The sequence below is a fragment of the Penicillium expansum genome (genome assembly GCF_000769745.1).
Source record: "Penicillium expansum strain MD-8 chromosome Unknown contig133, whole genome shotgun sequence".
NCBI lineage: Eukaryota > Fungi > Ascomycota > Eurotiomycetes > Eurotiales > Aspergillaceae > Penicillium > Penicillium expansum.
In genome coordinates this window covers 71,718-90,369 of record NW_015971287.1, presented here as the reverse complement: position 1 = coordinate 90,369, position 18,652 = coordinate 71,718, and the positions used below count along the sequence as shown (strand labels likewise).

General features: G+C 49.4%; 2 protein-coding genes across 2 annotated transcripts; one reads left to right on the top strand and one right to left on the bottom strand.

Annotated features, from left to right (window-relative positions):
• Nucleotides 1-320: 320 nt before the first annotated feature.
• Nucleotides 321-4,617, bottom strand: PEX2_040880 (ABC transporter ATP-binding protein; the record flags this gene model as incomplete). The annotated part of the gene is made up of 9 exons (XM_016741363.1): nt 321-347; nt 404-1,909; nt 1,957-2,129; nt 2,190-2,763; nt 2,826-3,426; nt 3,483-4,064; nt 4,242-4,357; nt 4,412-4,492; nt 4,552-4,617. 9 exons carry the CDS (start codon nt 4,615-4,617, stop codon nt 321-323), a joined length of 3,726 nt encoding a protein of 1,241 aa, XP_016599534.1.
• A 1,032-nt stretch (nt 4,618-5,649) lies between these two features.
• On the top strand, nt 5,650-18,328 carry PEX2_040870 (AMP-dependent synthetase/ligase; the record flags this gene model as incomplete). Its single annotated transcript, XM_016741362.1, has 2 exons — nt 5,650-11,523; nt 11,642-18,328. 2 exons carry the CDS (start codon nt 5,650-5,652, stop codon nt 18,326-18,328), a joined length of 12,561 nt encoding a protein of 4,186 aa, XP_016599533.1.
• Between the last annotated feature and the right edge of the window lie 324 nt (nt 18,329-18,652).

Genomic DNA, 18,652 nt, shown 5'->3' with positions numbered 1-18,652 from the left:
GGGAGACAGAGTGGCAGTGTGATGTCCACAGAAGTCCCGGGGCTATCAAAGCAGGGACTACTGGCTTCAGACATGATATGAGCACTCTGGCCGAGATGTGGGACAAGTTTGGGGTGGATACTGGCACTAAATGGAAGATGGAGGGTTTACTTGACGAGGTTGGGCTTCGAACCAGAAATTAAGAATGCGGTGGAAGATGAGAGTTTAAGATTGTTATGTACTATTACGCAGGAGGAGACTAGTCTTGGAGATATGGAAGTATGAGATGAGATAGGAGAGGGGAATGAATGAAAGAAGTGTCGCTTGAAAGGTCCGTCCTATCACCGGTCTAGAGCTTGCGCTTGACACTATAATTGGGTTAGTTATATGATATGAAGTAGATATGGCTCAGTGGGGAACATACCATCTGCCAATAAGCCCCCTTTCTGCGCAACAATTCATGATGCGTTCCGGACTCAAGAATCCTGGATCCCTGTCCTGATGGCCCTTCTCCAAAGACAAAAATTGCATCCGCTTTCTGAATTGTCGCTAGTCTGTGCGCGACCGCAATAATAGTCATATTTCGCTTGCTTGCTAATCTCTCCATAGCACTTTGTACAAGGCTTTCCGACTGAGAGTCCAAACTGGATGTAGCCTCATCGAGAAGAAGAAGCAATGGTTTTCGAATCAGGGCGCGTGCAATGCAAAGACGCTGTTTTTGCCCGCCACTCAGCGAGGCCTGAGCGTTGACGCCAAGTTCCGTCAAGAAGCCATCTGGCAGAGACACTATGAAGTCGTAGATTTCAGCGTCCTTGCAGGCTTGAATCATTTGGTCTTCGGTAGTTGGGTTATTGGGGGCTTCCAGGCCGAGGAGGAGATTCTCGCGGATGGTACCTTCGAAGAGTTTCGGCTCCTGGGCGACGAGCGATAAAGCACTTCTGTACGAGGGCAATTCAATGGAACGAATGTCTCGGCCACCAAATAGGATCGTTCCCTGAGTGCAGTCATAGAAGCGCTCGAGTAGTGAGACAAGCGTAGATTTTCCGCAGCCTGAGGGTCCGACAAATGCTATGAATTGACCACTCTCAATAGAGAGATTCAGGTTAACAAATGTTGGTACCTCGCGAGAAGAATATTGAAAAGAGAGATTTTGTAGTTCAACAGAGGGGCTGGGGGTGTGGTCCGAAGAAATGAGTGGCCCCGTCGGAACTTGTTCAAGCTGTCCCACGGTAGGTCGCCGTGCAGCCAATATGCGATTGGCGGAAGCCTTGGCCTGGGCAATATTGGGACCAAAACTGAAGAACTGCCCAGCCGATTGGCCGCCTTGAATGATGGCAATATAGACCACGAAGAATGCAACTGGGTCATATTCATGGGACGCGAGGAGCTGGCCGCCGTACCAGAAGGCGAGCGCCATGGCACAAAGCTCAACACTGTCGGAAAATGCAAATATCAATGTTGCGTACCACGCCTTTCGGATGGCCTTTTGGCGCTGATCTTTCAGCAGATTTGAATATCTTTGCAAAATTGCATCTTCCATGGTCAGGGCAGTGACCGTTCTGAAGGCCCGGACCGCCTCCGTCGCGAACTTGGAGCTGTCGGCATAAACTGCGGCGTTAAGAGTCTCAAATTTAATCTCATATCGAATGCGCATAAAGGCAGAGAGAAACAAGAATGGCATTGCAGCAAAAAAGGTGACAGCCGCCAGTTTCCATCCAAAGGCAAAGGAGATTGCAACACACCCAATGATGTTGAAGATCGAAATGAGAGGGAAAACACCGGTGGGACCAAACATCTCCTGTAACTGTTTTGAGTCGGTGGAGAGTCTGGAAATTAGACTACCTGAGGAATTCTCCTCGCGGTCATAGTAGGACACCGGTTTGGACAAGAGATTGTAGAAATAATCCATCCGAGCATTGGACACGACAAACTGAACAGTCAGCCTTGCTTCAAATCTGTAGACATATTTAGACTCACCATTGAGATTGAATTCGACGAAAATCCTAGCATGAAATAGAAAGTTGCCATGGCAAGGGCGAGGATGAAAAACATCAATGCCCAGAAGTTCGCAGCGCTCACGAGCTTCTCGCCAGTGAACTGAAAAACCTGCACAAGTCTGGCAAACAGCCAGCTTTGTAGGGAGAATCCGGCTATTGAATCCTGTAAGCTAGATACCTGGAAATGTGGGGGATAGCATGGTGAATACTTACAACCTGCCCCTACCGCCCCGATCAGCGTTAGCGCATATAAGAGCCAATGGCTACGGTTTTCATAAATGAGCACCCCAAAGCTGTGAAAAAAGCCAAAGCCCTTTTCAAGCTCAGGAGTATCTTGGGAATTTGGATCGCCACCCTCTTTGGTGGTGTAATCCTGAGCCGTGACTTCTTCTTTCTGCGAAGAAATCGAGCCCGACACGCCGGCATCCAGCAAATCTGTCAGCGGCGCCAGCTGCTGCGCATGAACCAAGCTATGATATATCCCTTGTTTGTGTATCAATTCTTGGTGAGAACCTTCTTCGAAATTTTGGCCGTCTTTCATGACGATGATCTTGTCCGCACGGCGGACTGTGGACAAGCGATGAGCGATCATGATTGTAGTGCGATCTTTTGACACACGATCGAGGGCCGCTTGCACAATCTTTTCTCCTTGAATATCGATCGAGCTAGTTGCTTCATCAAGAATGAGAATTTGGGGTTGGCTGACGATACTTCGCGCGATGGCAATTCTTTGGCGCTGTCCGCCACTCAATGTGATACCACCTTCACCAACGGCGGTAGAGTAGCCCTGGAATCAAACGGTCAGATGGAATATGAATAAAAGAATGTAATGAAAAAGGGTCACAATACCATGGGCAGGCGGTCGATGAATTCATCTGCAAAGGCTTGCTTGCAAGCCGCGGTGATGAGTTCCATCTTCACAGCCTCTATATCATTCTCCCACGGCGATCCAATCAGACCGAAAGCAACGTTGTTGTATATTGTATCATTGAACAAGAAAGGCTCTTGCTGAACAAGCCCAATCTGGGATCGCCACCACTTGACATCCAAGTCATTGATGTTGTGAGCTCCTACATGGATATGACCCGACGTAGTCTCTTCTTCTTCTTCATCGGACTGAAGTTGATACCATCGCTCAATCATAGCGACAATAGTGCTTTTCCCCGAACCGGAGGGTCCGACCAGAGCCGTAGTTTTATTCCGCTCAAATGTTGCATGGAATCCCTTAAGCACAGTCATTTCTGGTCTGGTGGGATAGGAAAATGTCACGTTTTGAAACACGATATCTGCATGGGATAATTCTGGATCTCGAATTCCAGGTGGATCATCTCGCTTAGAATCAATGACACCAAAGAAGGCACCCGATGCGCTTATGGCCTTCGATATCGCCATCAATGGCCCCGCAATGCCTCCCAAAATAGTCACCACGAGGAGCACGGAAAAGAATACCCTAGTTGGTTGTTAGAACAAGCCATCACATGTATTCAAATGATGGGATAATCATACGTGATCACGGTGTTAATATTAGCAATATGACCTTCGCGATACAGCTTCAACCCAAACCAGAAGGCCAGGGAGAAACTGACATACATGGCGAAGAAGAGCATTGCAAGGTGAATACCACTGACTAAAGACATACGCAGGCCACGTTTTCGTGCTTCCTCGACCCACCGTGTATACTTTTTGAAGAGTGGTTGCTCAGCGCCCAGGGCGAACACTGTCCGAATAGAGCCGAATACTTCTGCGGCGAGGGCTGCGTGCTTCTCATCAGCTTTATCAACATTCTGCTGCCCCTTCACTAAAAACGGCATTGTCAGGCTAAAGCCAAGGATCACAAATACAATGGCCGAGCTGACAACAAGCGTCAATGCCCAGGAATAGCGGAATGCGATTGCGTAAGCCGCGATGAGCAAAGCGAGTGACTGGAACAGAATAGCGAGGCGATCGGAAACACTCTGCTGAATCGTGTTTGACAACGCCGTAATCGCATGTGTGACAGTTCCGACTGACATCTCGTCTATTTTGCTCATAGGGAGTGAAAAAAGAGCCTGGGTGTATTCCAGGCGCAAGGCCCCTGAGGCGCGGAGGCTGGTCAATCGAAAACAAATCTGTTTTGTGTGAGTAACAATGGAGCTCTGGAGGTATGAAATAATAATACCATGGATATGTAAGTCAGAACAAATTTTCCGATAAACAAATATACAATATACAAACTGGAAAGAGATGGTAAGTTCGCTGACATGAGCAATCGAGTGCGACCATTACCTGTCTTGATTGACCGAGGACTTGAATGATTGCTCTGTGATACCCGATCCCGGAATAAAGTACTCGTTGAAGTTGCCGACCAGCTGACCAAAGACAATGTTCATCAACGGAAGAGCCTGGGATTTCATTAGTTGATCTTGAGTACAGCTGGAAATTTGCTCTCAACGTACAATTCCCGAGGCCATGGCGCAAACCAGCCCCAAAATCATAATGTAGATACCCCCATGAGAGGCACCGTATGATAGAATTCTCTGGAGGACATGTGAGCAATAGTAGATCAAGCTAGGTCCATCAATGAATCAAACCCTACCGCATAGCTACCGAGACTTGCTGGTTTATCTGTCTCGTCTTTTGACTCCGCTAAATTAGCGACCATATCTGGACTCGTGAGGGAGTTATTCTCTGGCGACGTCGGAATGTCCTGCGTTTCGACACAATGCGGGGAAGCTAATGGAGAAGGCATTTTTCATCCCGTCAACACGGCGGTTTGATAAAAGAAAATCCTTTGTTTGCCGAAGGACTTTTGCACCATCGCCGGGGTTCTAATTCTGTGTGTAACTGGGAAATTCAATGAACGTGTTAGAACCCCCCTGAGTATGGACCCTTAGTGCCTCAGATACCAGCAAGGCACGAACCATTCAAGGTTGTCGGAGACCCCGATCATGCGAAGATTAGGCACGCCTAGTCTCAAAGTCATCAGAATATTTTGATTCTCACATTGGCCAAGATGGTAGAATGAGTGGAGCGGTGATGTCAAGGATGTCGAGGTTGTTGAGAGGTGGTGTAAATAGGGTTTCCGCCCCGATGTAACCCAAATTGATTGGAGACACGTATTGCCAATTTCGGAAACATATTGTTAGGAAACATGACATGAGCTCAATCGATGATGAATACAAATGCTGATCACCTGGCAAAATGAAAATAATAAAGTGGAAATCGCCGGAAAAGACGAAGCCGTTGTTCCCAGCATGTCAATTTTAGATCTAGAGTTTACTCCGTACGTCAAGGAAGTTAGCATGTTACATTGACAATGTGAATACATCCACGGTTTATGGAAAATTCTTTTGATCAGGGCGCATGATGTTTATCCTGGCCCTCTATGGAGCCATAACGTGATTGTTCGAAGGGGTAGGCCAAAGTACTGCGGATATCGCCGATACTCTCGTATAAGTTTCATTTCAATCGCCTCGTAACTGTCAATTTACGAACTCTTCATTCTCATAGAAACTGAAAATGTCGATGATATTGCACGTTTGTTGAATCAAACTGGAATACACAAGACAGCTACCATTGAGTAGGACAGGTATGTCAACATGAATCCCAAAACAGATACATATTTGAGTTCTAATAGAATGGATGGTGAAGAAATTAAAAATCATCATACATACCAAAGCAGCCCGAATACAACATGAGGGCATCAACAGACCTCCCTGCCACAGGGGCAATCACTCCACCGGGAGAGTCATTGGATGAAACATTGATTTCATTTAACAAAGGACCCTTTACTCCATCTCCGTCGACTGAGAAGGAGAATGAAATAGATGGAATTTGGCAACAAGTGGCTGATCAATGCCATTGTTCTCTGGACGAGATTGAAGATGTATACGCCTGCACCGCCCTTCAGGAAGCAATGATAGCCCTCACCTTCAAAGACCCGAGAGCATACACCATCGAACACGAATACCGGCTGCCACGAGAGGTTGACCACCATAAGCTGCAGGGGGCATGGATCAAAACGGCCCAAGCCAACCCAATTTTGAGAACTCGTATGATTCCAACTGGTCAGCTCGGGTGTGTGCAGGCAGTGGTGCAAGGATCAATTCCATGGGAGGTGCAGGAGACCGACAATGGCATAAATGGTGAGATCGCCAGCCCTTCTTGGCGAGCGGGAGCTCCACTGGCGTATTTCGTCTTCAATGTCACCGAGCATAAGCTGAAAATCACAATCCATCATTCCATCTGCGACCACTGGTCTGTGGCATTGTTGTTGCGCCAAGCCGACGCCGCGTACAGAGGCGAGGAACTGTCTTTCCACCCCTTTCGTCCTCTAGTGGACCATGTACAGCGTACCCAAGACAAAGCAAATGAGTTTTGGGGATGTATGTTCCATGATGCACACGAAGCCACGATGAGGGCTTTTCCTCAACTACCCACAGTGGGTCATTCTGCCAGACCAACCGAGCGGGTAGAGAGGTCCTTTGGCATCCAAGATGGAAAGAGTTCCTCAAGCACTGTCGGCACCAAGATTCGGTTAGCCTGGGCTATCCTGCAATCGGTCTATACTGGCTCCGACGATACATTATTTGGAGCAGTTAACGCGGGTCGTGCAGTGTCCGTTCCGGGAGTGCAAGACTTGAGCGGACCTGCACTAGCCAGCGTACCGGTGCGCATCAAGTTGTGCGGCCAGAATACCGTTTCAAATGCCTTAGTTGCAGTGCAGGATGAATGGGCAGCATCTATGGAGTTTGAACATGTCGGATTGCAAAACCTGCTTCGGCTTGGACCTGGTCCAGCAGCAGCATGTCATTTCCAGACCCTGCTCTCGGTCGAGCCTCGAGATGGTCATCAACTTCCCGACATATTCTCACAAAGCCGATCGACAAAGTTGACATATGATATGTATTCTTTGATCCTCCGATGTCGTCCCTCCACCGCCACAATGTGGATTGAAGCTTCTTTTGACCCGGCAGTAACCGAGCCCTTTCAAATGAAGCGAATTCTCTCCCAATTCATTCATATATACGAGCAGATCGACACTAAACCGGGCCTCACACTTTCCGATATCAGTGTCGTGAGTCCCGAAGATTTGAACGATCTCCGCCGCCAGAACATCTTGACAAAGCGCCCTGATGTCATGCCGTGTGTTCATTCTCTAATTGAAAGACGTACACGGCAGCAGCCTCTTTCTCCGGCCATCAGTAGCTGGGATGGGAGCTATTCATATCTAGCCCTCGATCACTTGTCTTCAGCATTGGCTGATCGTCTTTCCCTGCATCATGTTGGCCTTGGGTCGTTTGTACCTCTTCTCTTAGGAAAGACTAAGTGGATGGCTGTCGCCATGCTTGCTGTGATGAAAGCTGGTGCTGCTTTTGTGCTTCTAGAACCATCACACCCACAGTCCCGATTGCGGAATATGTGTGAAGCTGTTGCAGCTCCCCTAGTATTGAGTTGCGGCTCACATATTGAACTGGCGGCCCATCTTGGAGTCAAAGCGTTGCTCAACGTGAATTCCTTTGACTCCGAGCAGTTGCATCGCAATAACACATCTCGGAGATCCTCAGTCAGCCCACAGGATCCCGTTTATCTAACATTTACCTCTGGATCCACGGGAACCCCCAAAGGTGTGATTGTTCACCATGAAGGCTTTGCTTCAAGTTCTATGGCCCATGGCAAGCCATACCACTTCACACCGGAGTCGCGTGTGCTACAATTTGCCTCTCCGGCATTTGATTCTTGCATTATCGAACATTTCAGCACGTTGATCCAGGGAGGCTGTGTTTGCATTCCGTCAACAGACGACTGTCAAAGTAATCTTGTGGAATCTATGAACCGCTTTGCAGTGGATGTTGCCTGCCTGACGCCCAGTGTCACCCGGATCATTAGTCCTGATAGTGTTAAGTCGTTAAAAGTTTTGATGTTTGTCGGGGAGGCAGTCTTAGCTAGCGACGTTGTCCGCTGGGAGCCTTTTGTACACGTTGGAAATGCGTACGGCCCAGCAGAGTGCTCAGCAGTGTTCAGTGTACAACCAAGCCTTAAGAGCAGCGATCCGGCGAACATAGGATTTAGCACAGGGGGATCTGGATGGGTTGTTCATCCGGAAGATCATCGGGTGCTCATGCCACTGGGATGCACTGGAGAACTATTAATAGAGGGACCAGTCGTCGGAAAGGGATATCTATCGAATCCCGAGCAGACGGCTGGAGTCTTCGTTGAAGCACCTCCCTGGCGCCTGCAATTTGGCTCCGTTGCATCCAGGAAATTGTACAAGAGCGGAGATTTGGTGCAAGCTACTGGCGATGGTAGTTTCCGATACTTCGGACGCAAGGACACCCAGGTCAAGCTACACGGACAGCGTCTGGAACTAGCCGACATTGAGTACCATCTTCACAGAGCGTTTCCAAAAGCCCATCAAACTCTTGCGGAAGTTCTCCGGTCATCTGCTCCGAACACTATCAATGATCATCGACCAGAGGCTTTGTTGGTCGCGTTTATATGTGTCCCTGCGTCTCCAGATGCCGACGGCAATCATGAAGCCGAATTCCTTCCCCCAAATGACGAATTTAGTAAGGCTTGCGCTGCAGCAGAGGCCAGTATGTCGGATGTTCTACCCTCTTTCATGATTCCACGGTTTTTCCTACCCCTATCCCATATACCTCTGACGCCATCCGGGAAGACCAATCGACGCCATATCCAGGAGCAGGCCAATAAGCTGTCTTTGGAGCAGATGCAGGCTTATCGAGCTGTGAAGATCCAACCGGAGGCACCATCAACTTCTCGCGAGGAAAAACTTCAAGAGATCTGGGCTAAGACACTTAATCGAACTGTTGAAGAGATCGGCACTACGGAAAGCTTCTTCCGCCTGGGAGGTGATTCAGTCAGCGCGATGCAAGTCGCTGCAGGCTGTCGCACCGTCGGACTCAAAGTAGCTGTTGCTGATATATTCCGATTTCCAAGCATCAAGCAACTGGCGGAAAGGATCCAAGATTCCGGATCCGTCTCGCTTTCCCCAGCCGGGGAGGAGGATCAAACAGAGGTGTGGTTTGAACTATCTCCGATCCAGAAGCTCTTCTTTGAGCGAGTACCCAATGGGCACAACAAGTTCACCCTCGAGTTCATTCTCCGACTCAGCAAGCCCCTTCCACCTCCGGAGATTAAACGAGCAATTGAGAAGATTGTTGCCGCTCATTCAATGCTCCGCGCCCGGTATGAACAACGGGCAGATGGTCAATGGGGACAGATTATTGGTCGTGATGTCTCTAGAAGCCTCCGGTTTAGAGAGCATCGGGTCCCGTCTATGAATGACCGGAAAGCCTTGCAGACAATTTTATCAACCAGCCAGAGCACGCTTGATATTATCCAGGGAGTAATGATTGTTGTTGACGTTATCACTACCGACACTGGGGAGCAGTTTCTTGGGTTGATGGCTCATCATCTTGTGATTGACCTAGTGTCATGGCGCGTCCTTCTGCAAGACCTGGAAGATATCCTCAACACGGGTCGTACCATACAGCCTCTCTCCAGATCATTCCAACAATGGTGCCGGCTGCAAGGAAGCTATGCCAAAGAGTCTCTTGATCCCAGTAAAACGCTGAAGACAGAAATTCCACGTCCATCGATGGACTACTGGGGCTCAGAAACTATCCTGACTGCAAATACTTGGGCGGATGCAACGCGACGAACAATCACAGTCTCTAAGGAAACAACGGAGGCAATAATTGGTGCTGCAAATGGCGCATTCCACACCCAACCAGTGGAGATCATTCAGGCAGCTGTACTTCACGCCTTTGTTCAGGCCTTTGACGATCGACTCGCACCCACCATGTTCAGCGAAGGGCATGGGAGGGAGCCATGGGATGCGGACATTGATATATCCCGCACAGTTGGATGGTTCACCACTATTGTACCTTTGTTCTTGGATGTCAAGAAAGAGGACAGCGTCAGGAGGATCTTGCAGATAACAAAAGACGGCCGTCGCAGCATATCCAACAACGGATGGGCATACTTTGCGTCTCGATTCCTCCACCCCGAGGGGCCGAAGAAATTCCAGAGTCATTCCCCAATGGAGATTCTTTTCAACTACACCGGTCTTTTCCAGCAATTTGAACGACCAGGTGCACTTCTTCAGATGACATCAGTCCACGATGATTCTCTTCTCCCCATGGCAGCCGATTTGCCGCGCATGGCTCTCATTGATGTGAACGCGACCGTCATGAACGGCTCTCTAAACTTGTCCTTCATCTATAACCAGCGATTGCAGCATCAGGACCGACTGGAGCAATGGATTAGCAATTGTCTACAAACCCTTGAGCAACTCCCCCTGGAGCTGCAGCAGGAACAGAGACTTTCCGCAGTCGACTTTCCATTGCTATCACTTGCAAGCGAGGAGCAGCTCCACATCCTACTCCATCAGGTCTCAGGTCGATTCGATGTATCTCCGTCCGGAATCGAGGATATGTTCCCTTGCTCGCCAATTCAACTCGGCATGTGGCTGAGCCAATTAAGGAACCCTCAAGTATACTGGTCGCATATCCGGTGGTCTCTGTTACCAACCCCCGCCAACTCAATCAATGTCGATGAAGTGAAGCAAGCGTGGCAGCAGGTTGTTGACCGTCAACCCATCTTGCGCACTGTCTTTACAGATAGTATCACAGGGCAAGGTCATCCTGTCCAAGTAGTTCTGAGAACATGCGAGGCAAACATCAAAGTGTTGTTAGGATCGGAATTACGTGCGGAAGGTCAAGTTCCCTCTCTTTCGGATGAGTTCCTCTTGAATCCAAAGTCGCCAAATACGAAGGGTCTCCCACCCCATCAGCTTACTGTCGCAATTGAGCCTGATGGTGGAGCTTACTGCCAGCTTGCTATTCACCACATTCTTGTTGACGGTATCACCGAGCAAAGGTTATTGTCAGAATTCCACCAAGCATGCAATGGGACACTAGGCGCCGAGTCTGCGGGCAGCTATAGTCGGTACCTGGGCTACCTGCAAACTCGGGATCATAGGGCTTCGGAATCCTATTGGAAGGAATATCTGGTTGATGTTCACCCATGTATTTTCCCATCCCTTGGATCGAAAAAGCATGGGACTGCGTCGAGCTCTCTGAAGTCGTTACCATTCTCCATGGCTTTTGGACAAAATCTCCGTTCATTCTGCCAGTATCATAGCATCACCATTTCCAGTTTGCTGCAAGTCGCTTGGGGCATGGTTCTCCGTGTATACACGGGAAGCGAGTCTGTATGCTTCGGGTATTTGAATGCTTGCCGTGATATTCCAGTGAAAGATGCGCATGATATCTCTGGGCCATTGATTAATCTTTTGATTTGTCGCTTATCTTTGGCTGATAAATCATCGGTTCTGTCAACGCTTGCTGAAAATCATGAGGCCTATGCCCGAAGCCTCGATCATCAACATTGTTCTTTGGCAGAGGTCATGCATTCTTTGAATCGGTCTGGTCAACCTTTGTTCAATACCGCGATGTCATTACAGAAGGACGCCGGCAGTTTATTCTCTGAACAGGCTCAAAAGATTAAGCTAGTACCAGAAGATGGGATTGACTCAACTGAGGTATGTGTGGATAGTGTCTGAGATATTTTCCACCCATCAACATTCATTCAAAAAAGAGAAGCACTCACTTACCAAAGAGCAGTATGACTTAACTATCAATATCACTGAGCGTCAAAAGACCATTGATGGTGATCTGACATACTGGACACACGCTGTGGCTGATGCTCAGGCTGAATTGGTGGCCGACACCTTCCATCACATCGTTCTGCAGCTTACTGATCCCAAAATCACCGATCTCAGCGACATAAATATGTCAATGGGGAAGAATGAGAGTCAAATGCTTTGTTTCAATTACAACCTGCCGGAAACTGTGCGATCTTGTATTCACACAGACATACAACGAATGGCGACGGCGCAACCCACATCGCCAGCAGTCGATGCCTGGGATGGTCAGTTCACATATGAGACCCTCGATCTTCTCTCGTCGCTATTGGCTAAAGACCTGGTCCTAATGGGTGTTGGTCCCGAGGTATTCGTGCCAGTATGCCGTGAAAGATCCCGATGGACGGTCGTCGCCATAATCGCGATTTTAAAGGCAGGTGGAGCATTTATCCTGCTTGACCCTTCGCATCCAGTGGAGCGGCTTCAAGAGATGGTGCAAGTGGATTTCCAGTGTCCAGTCATCATCACCTCATCGAAGTACCTTGAAATTGCAGCCACTCTAGCACCGAACACCATCACCGTGGAGGACATCAGCCAAATATTGCATTCTGCGATTCGAAAAGACACTATCCCGTTGATGACTAGTCCAAAGTCATCTGCATATGCTGTTTTTACATCTGGGTCGACTGGTAGACCAAAGGCAAGCGTCATCCAACACCAGTCTTTCCTGTCAGCATCAGCCGCACATACCCAGGTACTTCGTCTTGATAAAAAAGCCCGGGTCATCCAATTTGCTTCTTATGCTTTTGACGCTAGCATTGTGGAAATGGTCGACACACTTTTGGTCGGTGGCTGTATCTGTATTCCCTCCGATACAGACCGAAATCAGAGACTAGGTCATGCAATCTTCGAGATGCAAGTGAATTGGGCGCTGTTGACGCCTTCTGTGGCACGCCTCCTAAATCAGCAGCATGTTTCGACCTTGAAGACACTTGTTCTCGGTGGAGAGGGCATGACTAGGGACGATGTCCATCGCTGGTCACCGCATGTACGCTTAATGAATGCCTACGGTCCCTCAGAATGCTCTGTCATTGCCGCAGCCCAGCCATCACCGGAATACCTCTCACAAGATGAATCAAACATTGGACAACCTACTGGTTGCATCGCATGGGTGGCACAGCCAAACAGACCAGAGAAGCTTGTACCTGTGGGTGCTGTCGGAGAACTGCTCATCGAGGGTCCTATTGTCGGTCGCGGTTACGTGAATCGTCCAGAGGCTATGGCAGCGGCATTCTTCCCATATCCCGCTTGGTTATGCAAGCTACGTGGTTCCAGCCATGGTATCTTGTACCGTACAGGGGATCTTGTGAGGCGTCTTGTGGATGGCTCCATAAAATACATCGGACGGAAAGATCGTCAAGTCAAGTTGCGTGGACAGCGTATCGAACTTGCTGAAGTTGAGCACCACGTTCGGGGGTGCTTCCCTATCAACGACCCTGAAGTCTTTGCAGACTTGGTCGCAGCAGACGATGCCAAAGATGCACAGTTGGTGGTCTCTATTATTCAACCAGAAGATAGTTGCGATTCTCAAAACTTCGACGCGGCCGTGGAGCAGATGCTATCGCGTCTTCGGGCAGATGTTCCACCTTCTCTTATTCCCTCCGCATTTGTTCCAGTCTATCGTGTACCACGTTTGGTGAATGGAAAGATTGACCGAAAGCAATTGCGCCATGCAGCATCTAAAGCGCTACAAGTACAGATTAGTCAAGGAGAAAGCAAGTACCAGCAGCGACATTCAAGAGAAATGACACAAGGGGAACGTACATTGCAAAATTTTTGGGCTCAAGTGCTGGCTCGCCCTGCGGAGACAGTCGGACCTGACGACAACTTCTTCCGCTTGGGTGGAGACTCCATCGCAGCAATGAGGCTGGCTGCCACGGCTAGCGAGCAAGGCATTCAACTAGGTGTCTCGGATATCTTCCTACATCCTAAGCTTAGTGACCTCGCACGGAATTGCTCACTTCCAGAGCCGAAGGAACGAACAAACTCCAAGCCAAAAGAATTAGGTGATCCGGTGCCCTCATTCTCAATGCTCCCGGCAAATCACCTGGAAGAACTCAAGTCGCAGGCAGTAGAGCAATGCAACCTCCCGATCGAGAAAATCGCGGACATATACCCCTGTACCGCATTGCAGGCCGGTATGGTAGCTTTGACAGCGGAGCGTCCCGGTTCATATATCGCATACCATCGTTTCCGTTTAGGGTCAGATATTGATCTGTCTCTGTTGAAAGCTGCTTGGGAGACAGTAGCGAAACACAACCAAATTTTGCACACCCGATTTATTCAGTCTGAAATTGGCTTCATGCAGGTTCTAGTACAGAATAGTGAGCTTCACTGGGTCTTGGGTGACACAAAGGAAGACAAAAGGTTACATTGGGATGTTCTTTTAGGCCAGCCACTGGTGCAGTTCGAAGTCATCCCGGCGTTGAGCGAGGGTTCGAACAAACCTCAGCGACTTGACCTGGTTATCACAATTCATCATGCTCTGTATGACTCTTGGTCACTGCCTCTGCTTGTGCACCGTGCGCAGGCGGCCTACCAGGGCCAGGTATTGGAGCCCTCCGACATGACCCCATTCAAAGAATTCATCGAATATTCCGTGTCCCAACAAAAGGACGCGCTCGAACATTGGCGTCGTGAATTCCATGAACTTACCGCCGAGCCATTCCCCACACTTCCTTCCACGTCATATCGGCCCCAGGCTTCGAAACAAACGGTACGAACGATTGAGACCGGTCCAGTGATGGATGAATGTGTCAGTCGAACAACCGCCATTCGTTTCGCATGGGCTCTTGTTCAGTCCCAGTACCAGAGCAATGACGATGTGGTATTTGGAATTGTATCCCCTGGTCGAGCAGCACCCGTCAATGGCATTGAGGGCATGGCTGGTCCAACAATTGCCACGCTTCCTTTGCGCGTGCAAATCGATGATAATTCAACGGTCTCACGCGCCCTCAGAAATTTGCAAGAACGGACAATACAACTCATACCATTCGAACAAGTCGGGCTACCTGAAATTGCTGCCATAGGACCCGAGGCCAAGCAGGCTTGTTCGTTCCAAACTCTTCTTGTGGAGGGGAGAGGAGAGGCTGAAAACTTGGGAACCACCTATGGCCCTATGGAACCCATGGGAACATCATCGGGAGATGCTGCGTCAAATACCTACGCCATTCAGGTAGCCGTTATGCTAAAGCCAAACATGGTGACTGTTGCGGTGTCCACTGATGAGACTGTTATTCCAGCATGGCAAGTGGAACATATGCTAGACCAATTCAGCCACCTTTTGCAGCAGGTGCACCATCACCCAACACAGCTGGTGCATGAAATTGCTACCTTAAATGACAAGGATATCCAGCAGCTGCAAGCCTGGAACATCGGAATCCCGGTACGATGCCCGGTGTCGATCACTGATGTGATTTCTCAGCATTGTGAGAAGCAACCATTGAGCATAGCCGTCTCATCTTCCAACTTCAGCCTATCCTATAAGGAGCTAGATCTTCTTTCGACCAACATCGCTAGCCTTTTGCATTTGCGTGGAGCCTCATCAGAGATCTTCGTTCCAATATACTTGGATCGGTCATGCTGGACCGTGGTAGCGGTGTTGGCCGTGCTCAAGGCAGGGGCAGCCTTCGTCCTTCTGGACACCTCGCATCCACAAGAACGGCTTCGGAATATTTGCGCAGAAGTAAAGCCTCGTTTCATTCTTACATCACCCGAGCATCGCCATGAAGCCGAGGCTTTGTTCCAAAATGTTGTGATCATGCCTCAGAGCATTGACTCCGAGTGTGCATCGATCCCACAGTATAGGACGTCCCGCTTGGGCCCAGATCGTGCTCTTTATGCGGTGTTCACATCCGGTTCAACCGGTAAACCCAAGGGAGTTGTGATTGAGGATGGTTCCTTCATGACAATGACCAACGAAGTTTCTCGTTTAATGAATATTGGCCCAGGCTCCCGCGTCCTGAACTTCTCTTCCTATGCTTTCGACGTCGGTATTTCGGAAATACTCGGTTCATTGATTGCTGGTGCCTGCATCTGCGTTCTGACGGAGTCTGAGCGTAGAGGCCGACTAACTGAGTCATTGCAAGAGCTACGGCCATCTCATGCCTATTTTACCCCCGGTGTGTTACGCGCGATGGTGCCAAACGACTTGGGCTCACTCCGGACGATCATGCTCGGTGGAGAACCCCTTCGGTCAAGCGATATTAAGCAGTGGGTGCCACATGCACGTATCATATCAGGTTACGGTCCAGCAGAATGCACGGTCACATTCACTGTGCAGTCCCCAATCGACTCTAGCTCGCAAGGCGGGAACATCGGTTTCCCGATTGCAGGCGCCTGCTGGGTGACCGATCCACGAAATCCTGATCGAGTCGCTCCTATTGGTGCAGTGGGCGAGCTTCTTCTTCAAGGACCTCAGGTCGGTCGAGGATATTTGAACAGTCCAGAACAAACAAGTACAAACTTTATCCCATCTCCAACATGGATGCGACATGGTGGCTTCACCGGTGGTGAAAAGGAGGGCCGAGTGTATCGAACAGGCGACCTTGTTCGTTATGAGAAGGACGGATCTCTCTCGTTCGTAGGACGAAAGGACCTCCAGGTCAAGCTACGAGGTCAGCGCTTTGAGCTTGCAGAAGTTGAGAAGCGACTACAGGAGATCTGGCCTGAAGATCTAACAGACATCGTGGCTGAGATTGTGACTCCGGTGGCTTCGATGAATTCTAAATGCTTGGTTGTGTTTGTCGCTTCCAAAGCGGCCGAGTGGGCTTCACCGGTATCCAGCTCACCAATCCCATCCCTGGAAATTGTTGCCACGACCAACTTTGCCGCCCAGGTCCCGAGTGTCAAACGCCAACTCGGTGATATTCTTCCAGATTATATGTTACCGTCTGCATTTGTGCCTCTTCGACGGATACCACACACCACTAGTGGCAAGGTGGACCGAAAACAGCTGAGAGACTCGGCGGCGAGCGCAACGCGGGTGCAGCTGGAGTCATTGTTTGCTGAAGCCCCTTCAGATAAGCGAGTGCCCGCCATGGGAACAGAGCGGGAATTGCAGCACATCTGGGCGAAAGTACTCGATATTGCAGCTGACGAGATTGGAGCCGAGGACAGCTTCTTCCGATTGGGAGGCGATTCCATCTCCGCCCTTAAAGCCGCATCGAGGGCGAGGGCAACTGGAATCGCGCATTCAGTGGAGAGTTTGTTCCAGTGGAAAACAATAATGCGGGTTGCAAAACATGCTACCCTCGTGAACGCCGCTGAAACCACGGATGTGATGCAGACTAAAGCTTCTTCTATGCGGCACCATATACCCTACTCCCTGATTAGGGATCACGAACGTGCAGAAATTTTTGCTTCTCACTCCGCACCGGAACATCCGTTGATCAAAAATAATGTGGAAGATATCATCCCGGCGCTCCCATTCCAAGTCTTCTACATCACCCATGCATCGCCAGTCTCGATGGCACAAATATTCCCAGTGACCCTGGACATCGATAGACTAAAAAGCGCCTGCAGGCATGTTGTTGCCCACCACAGCATATTACGCACAGTATTTGTGGAGGCCAACGGCCGGTTCTTCCAGGTGATCCTCCGGGATGTTGAGCCTGTGCTTAATGTTGTTCATTGCGACGATCCACAGGCATATGTTGCTCGAGAGTCCGAACAAAAGGTTCCACCTTATACAGCTCAGGGTACAATGGCAGTCAGCTTCACTCTGGTCACTAGCCGCATCAAACAGTGCTCTGCATTGATTCTCAGAATATCCCATGCGCAGTATGATGGGGCCTCCATACCGTTGCTGTGGGAAACGATGAAAAAGGCTTATCATAATGAGCCTCTCACACCGGCTGTCCAATTCAAGGATGTCGCCTATAAACGAATGGGCGATCTCAACAAAGCCGAAAGTTCATTCTGGCGACGATACCTTCAAGGTGCTCCGTCCGATGCCCTCGATCCCCTTCATCAAACCGGAAAGACACGGGTTTCGGACAATGACATAGTCGAGAAGCGCCAAACGGCTATGCCATCTCTTCCACCAGACATGACCATGTCAACGCTCGTGAAAGCAGCTTTCTCATGGGTCCTGTTTGAGAAAACTACGCAATCTGATATTATCCTAGGTCAGGTTGTTCACGGACGTGGGAGTTCCCTTTTGGACGCGAATACAGCCATTGGACCGTGCTTGAATCATCTTCCCGTTCGAATCAGGATTGAACCTGACTGGACGGTGGAGGATTTCTTGCATCATGTTCAGGTGCAGCAGCTAGAAATCACTGGCCACGACCAAGCGTCATTTGATGCGATCGCCAAATGTTGCACACAGTGGCAACCTGGCTCGAAAATGGCTTGTCTTGTCCACCACCAGAGCGACGAAGCCACAGAGCCCTTCGAAATGGGTGGTGTTCGCTCATCGTCTGGTCGCGATTGGGCCAGCTCCAAGTTGGCACATGGTCAGCTAGCTATCATTTCCGTGGAACACGGATCCCAGCTTGAGCTCATGGTCACAGCTACTGAGGATACCATGGACCAACGTAGCGTTGAGGTTCTGTTGGAGAAGCTAGTTGCCACCATCCAGTTGTTCTCAAAGTTTACCCAGTGCCGGTTGGGAAGGATGAATAGTAGGATCCACACATGAAGACCTTTTCTTGTATCGAGCTACGTGCGGTGAATTTGTATGTGGGTGAAGCAATGTGCTGGTGGGAAATGGCACTAAACATAAACAAGGGGCAATGTGGGGTGGCTGTTGCCTCAGGCAGAATTCTATTGACAGGTCCCTTGTGAGATATTCGCGAGTCAAAGATGCAGTCAAAATGTTTTGCACGTTCGAATTTTGGAGCTTAAATTTCCTGTTGCCAGTTGTTTTGCAGTGAGTTCAAAATTTGAAGGAGTTACAAAAGCAACCAATATATATGCAATGTTATCCTTGTTTGCGCATGTTATAAGAATAACCTTTTTTATG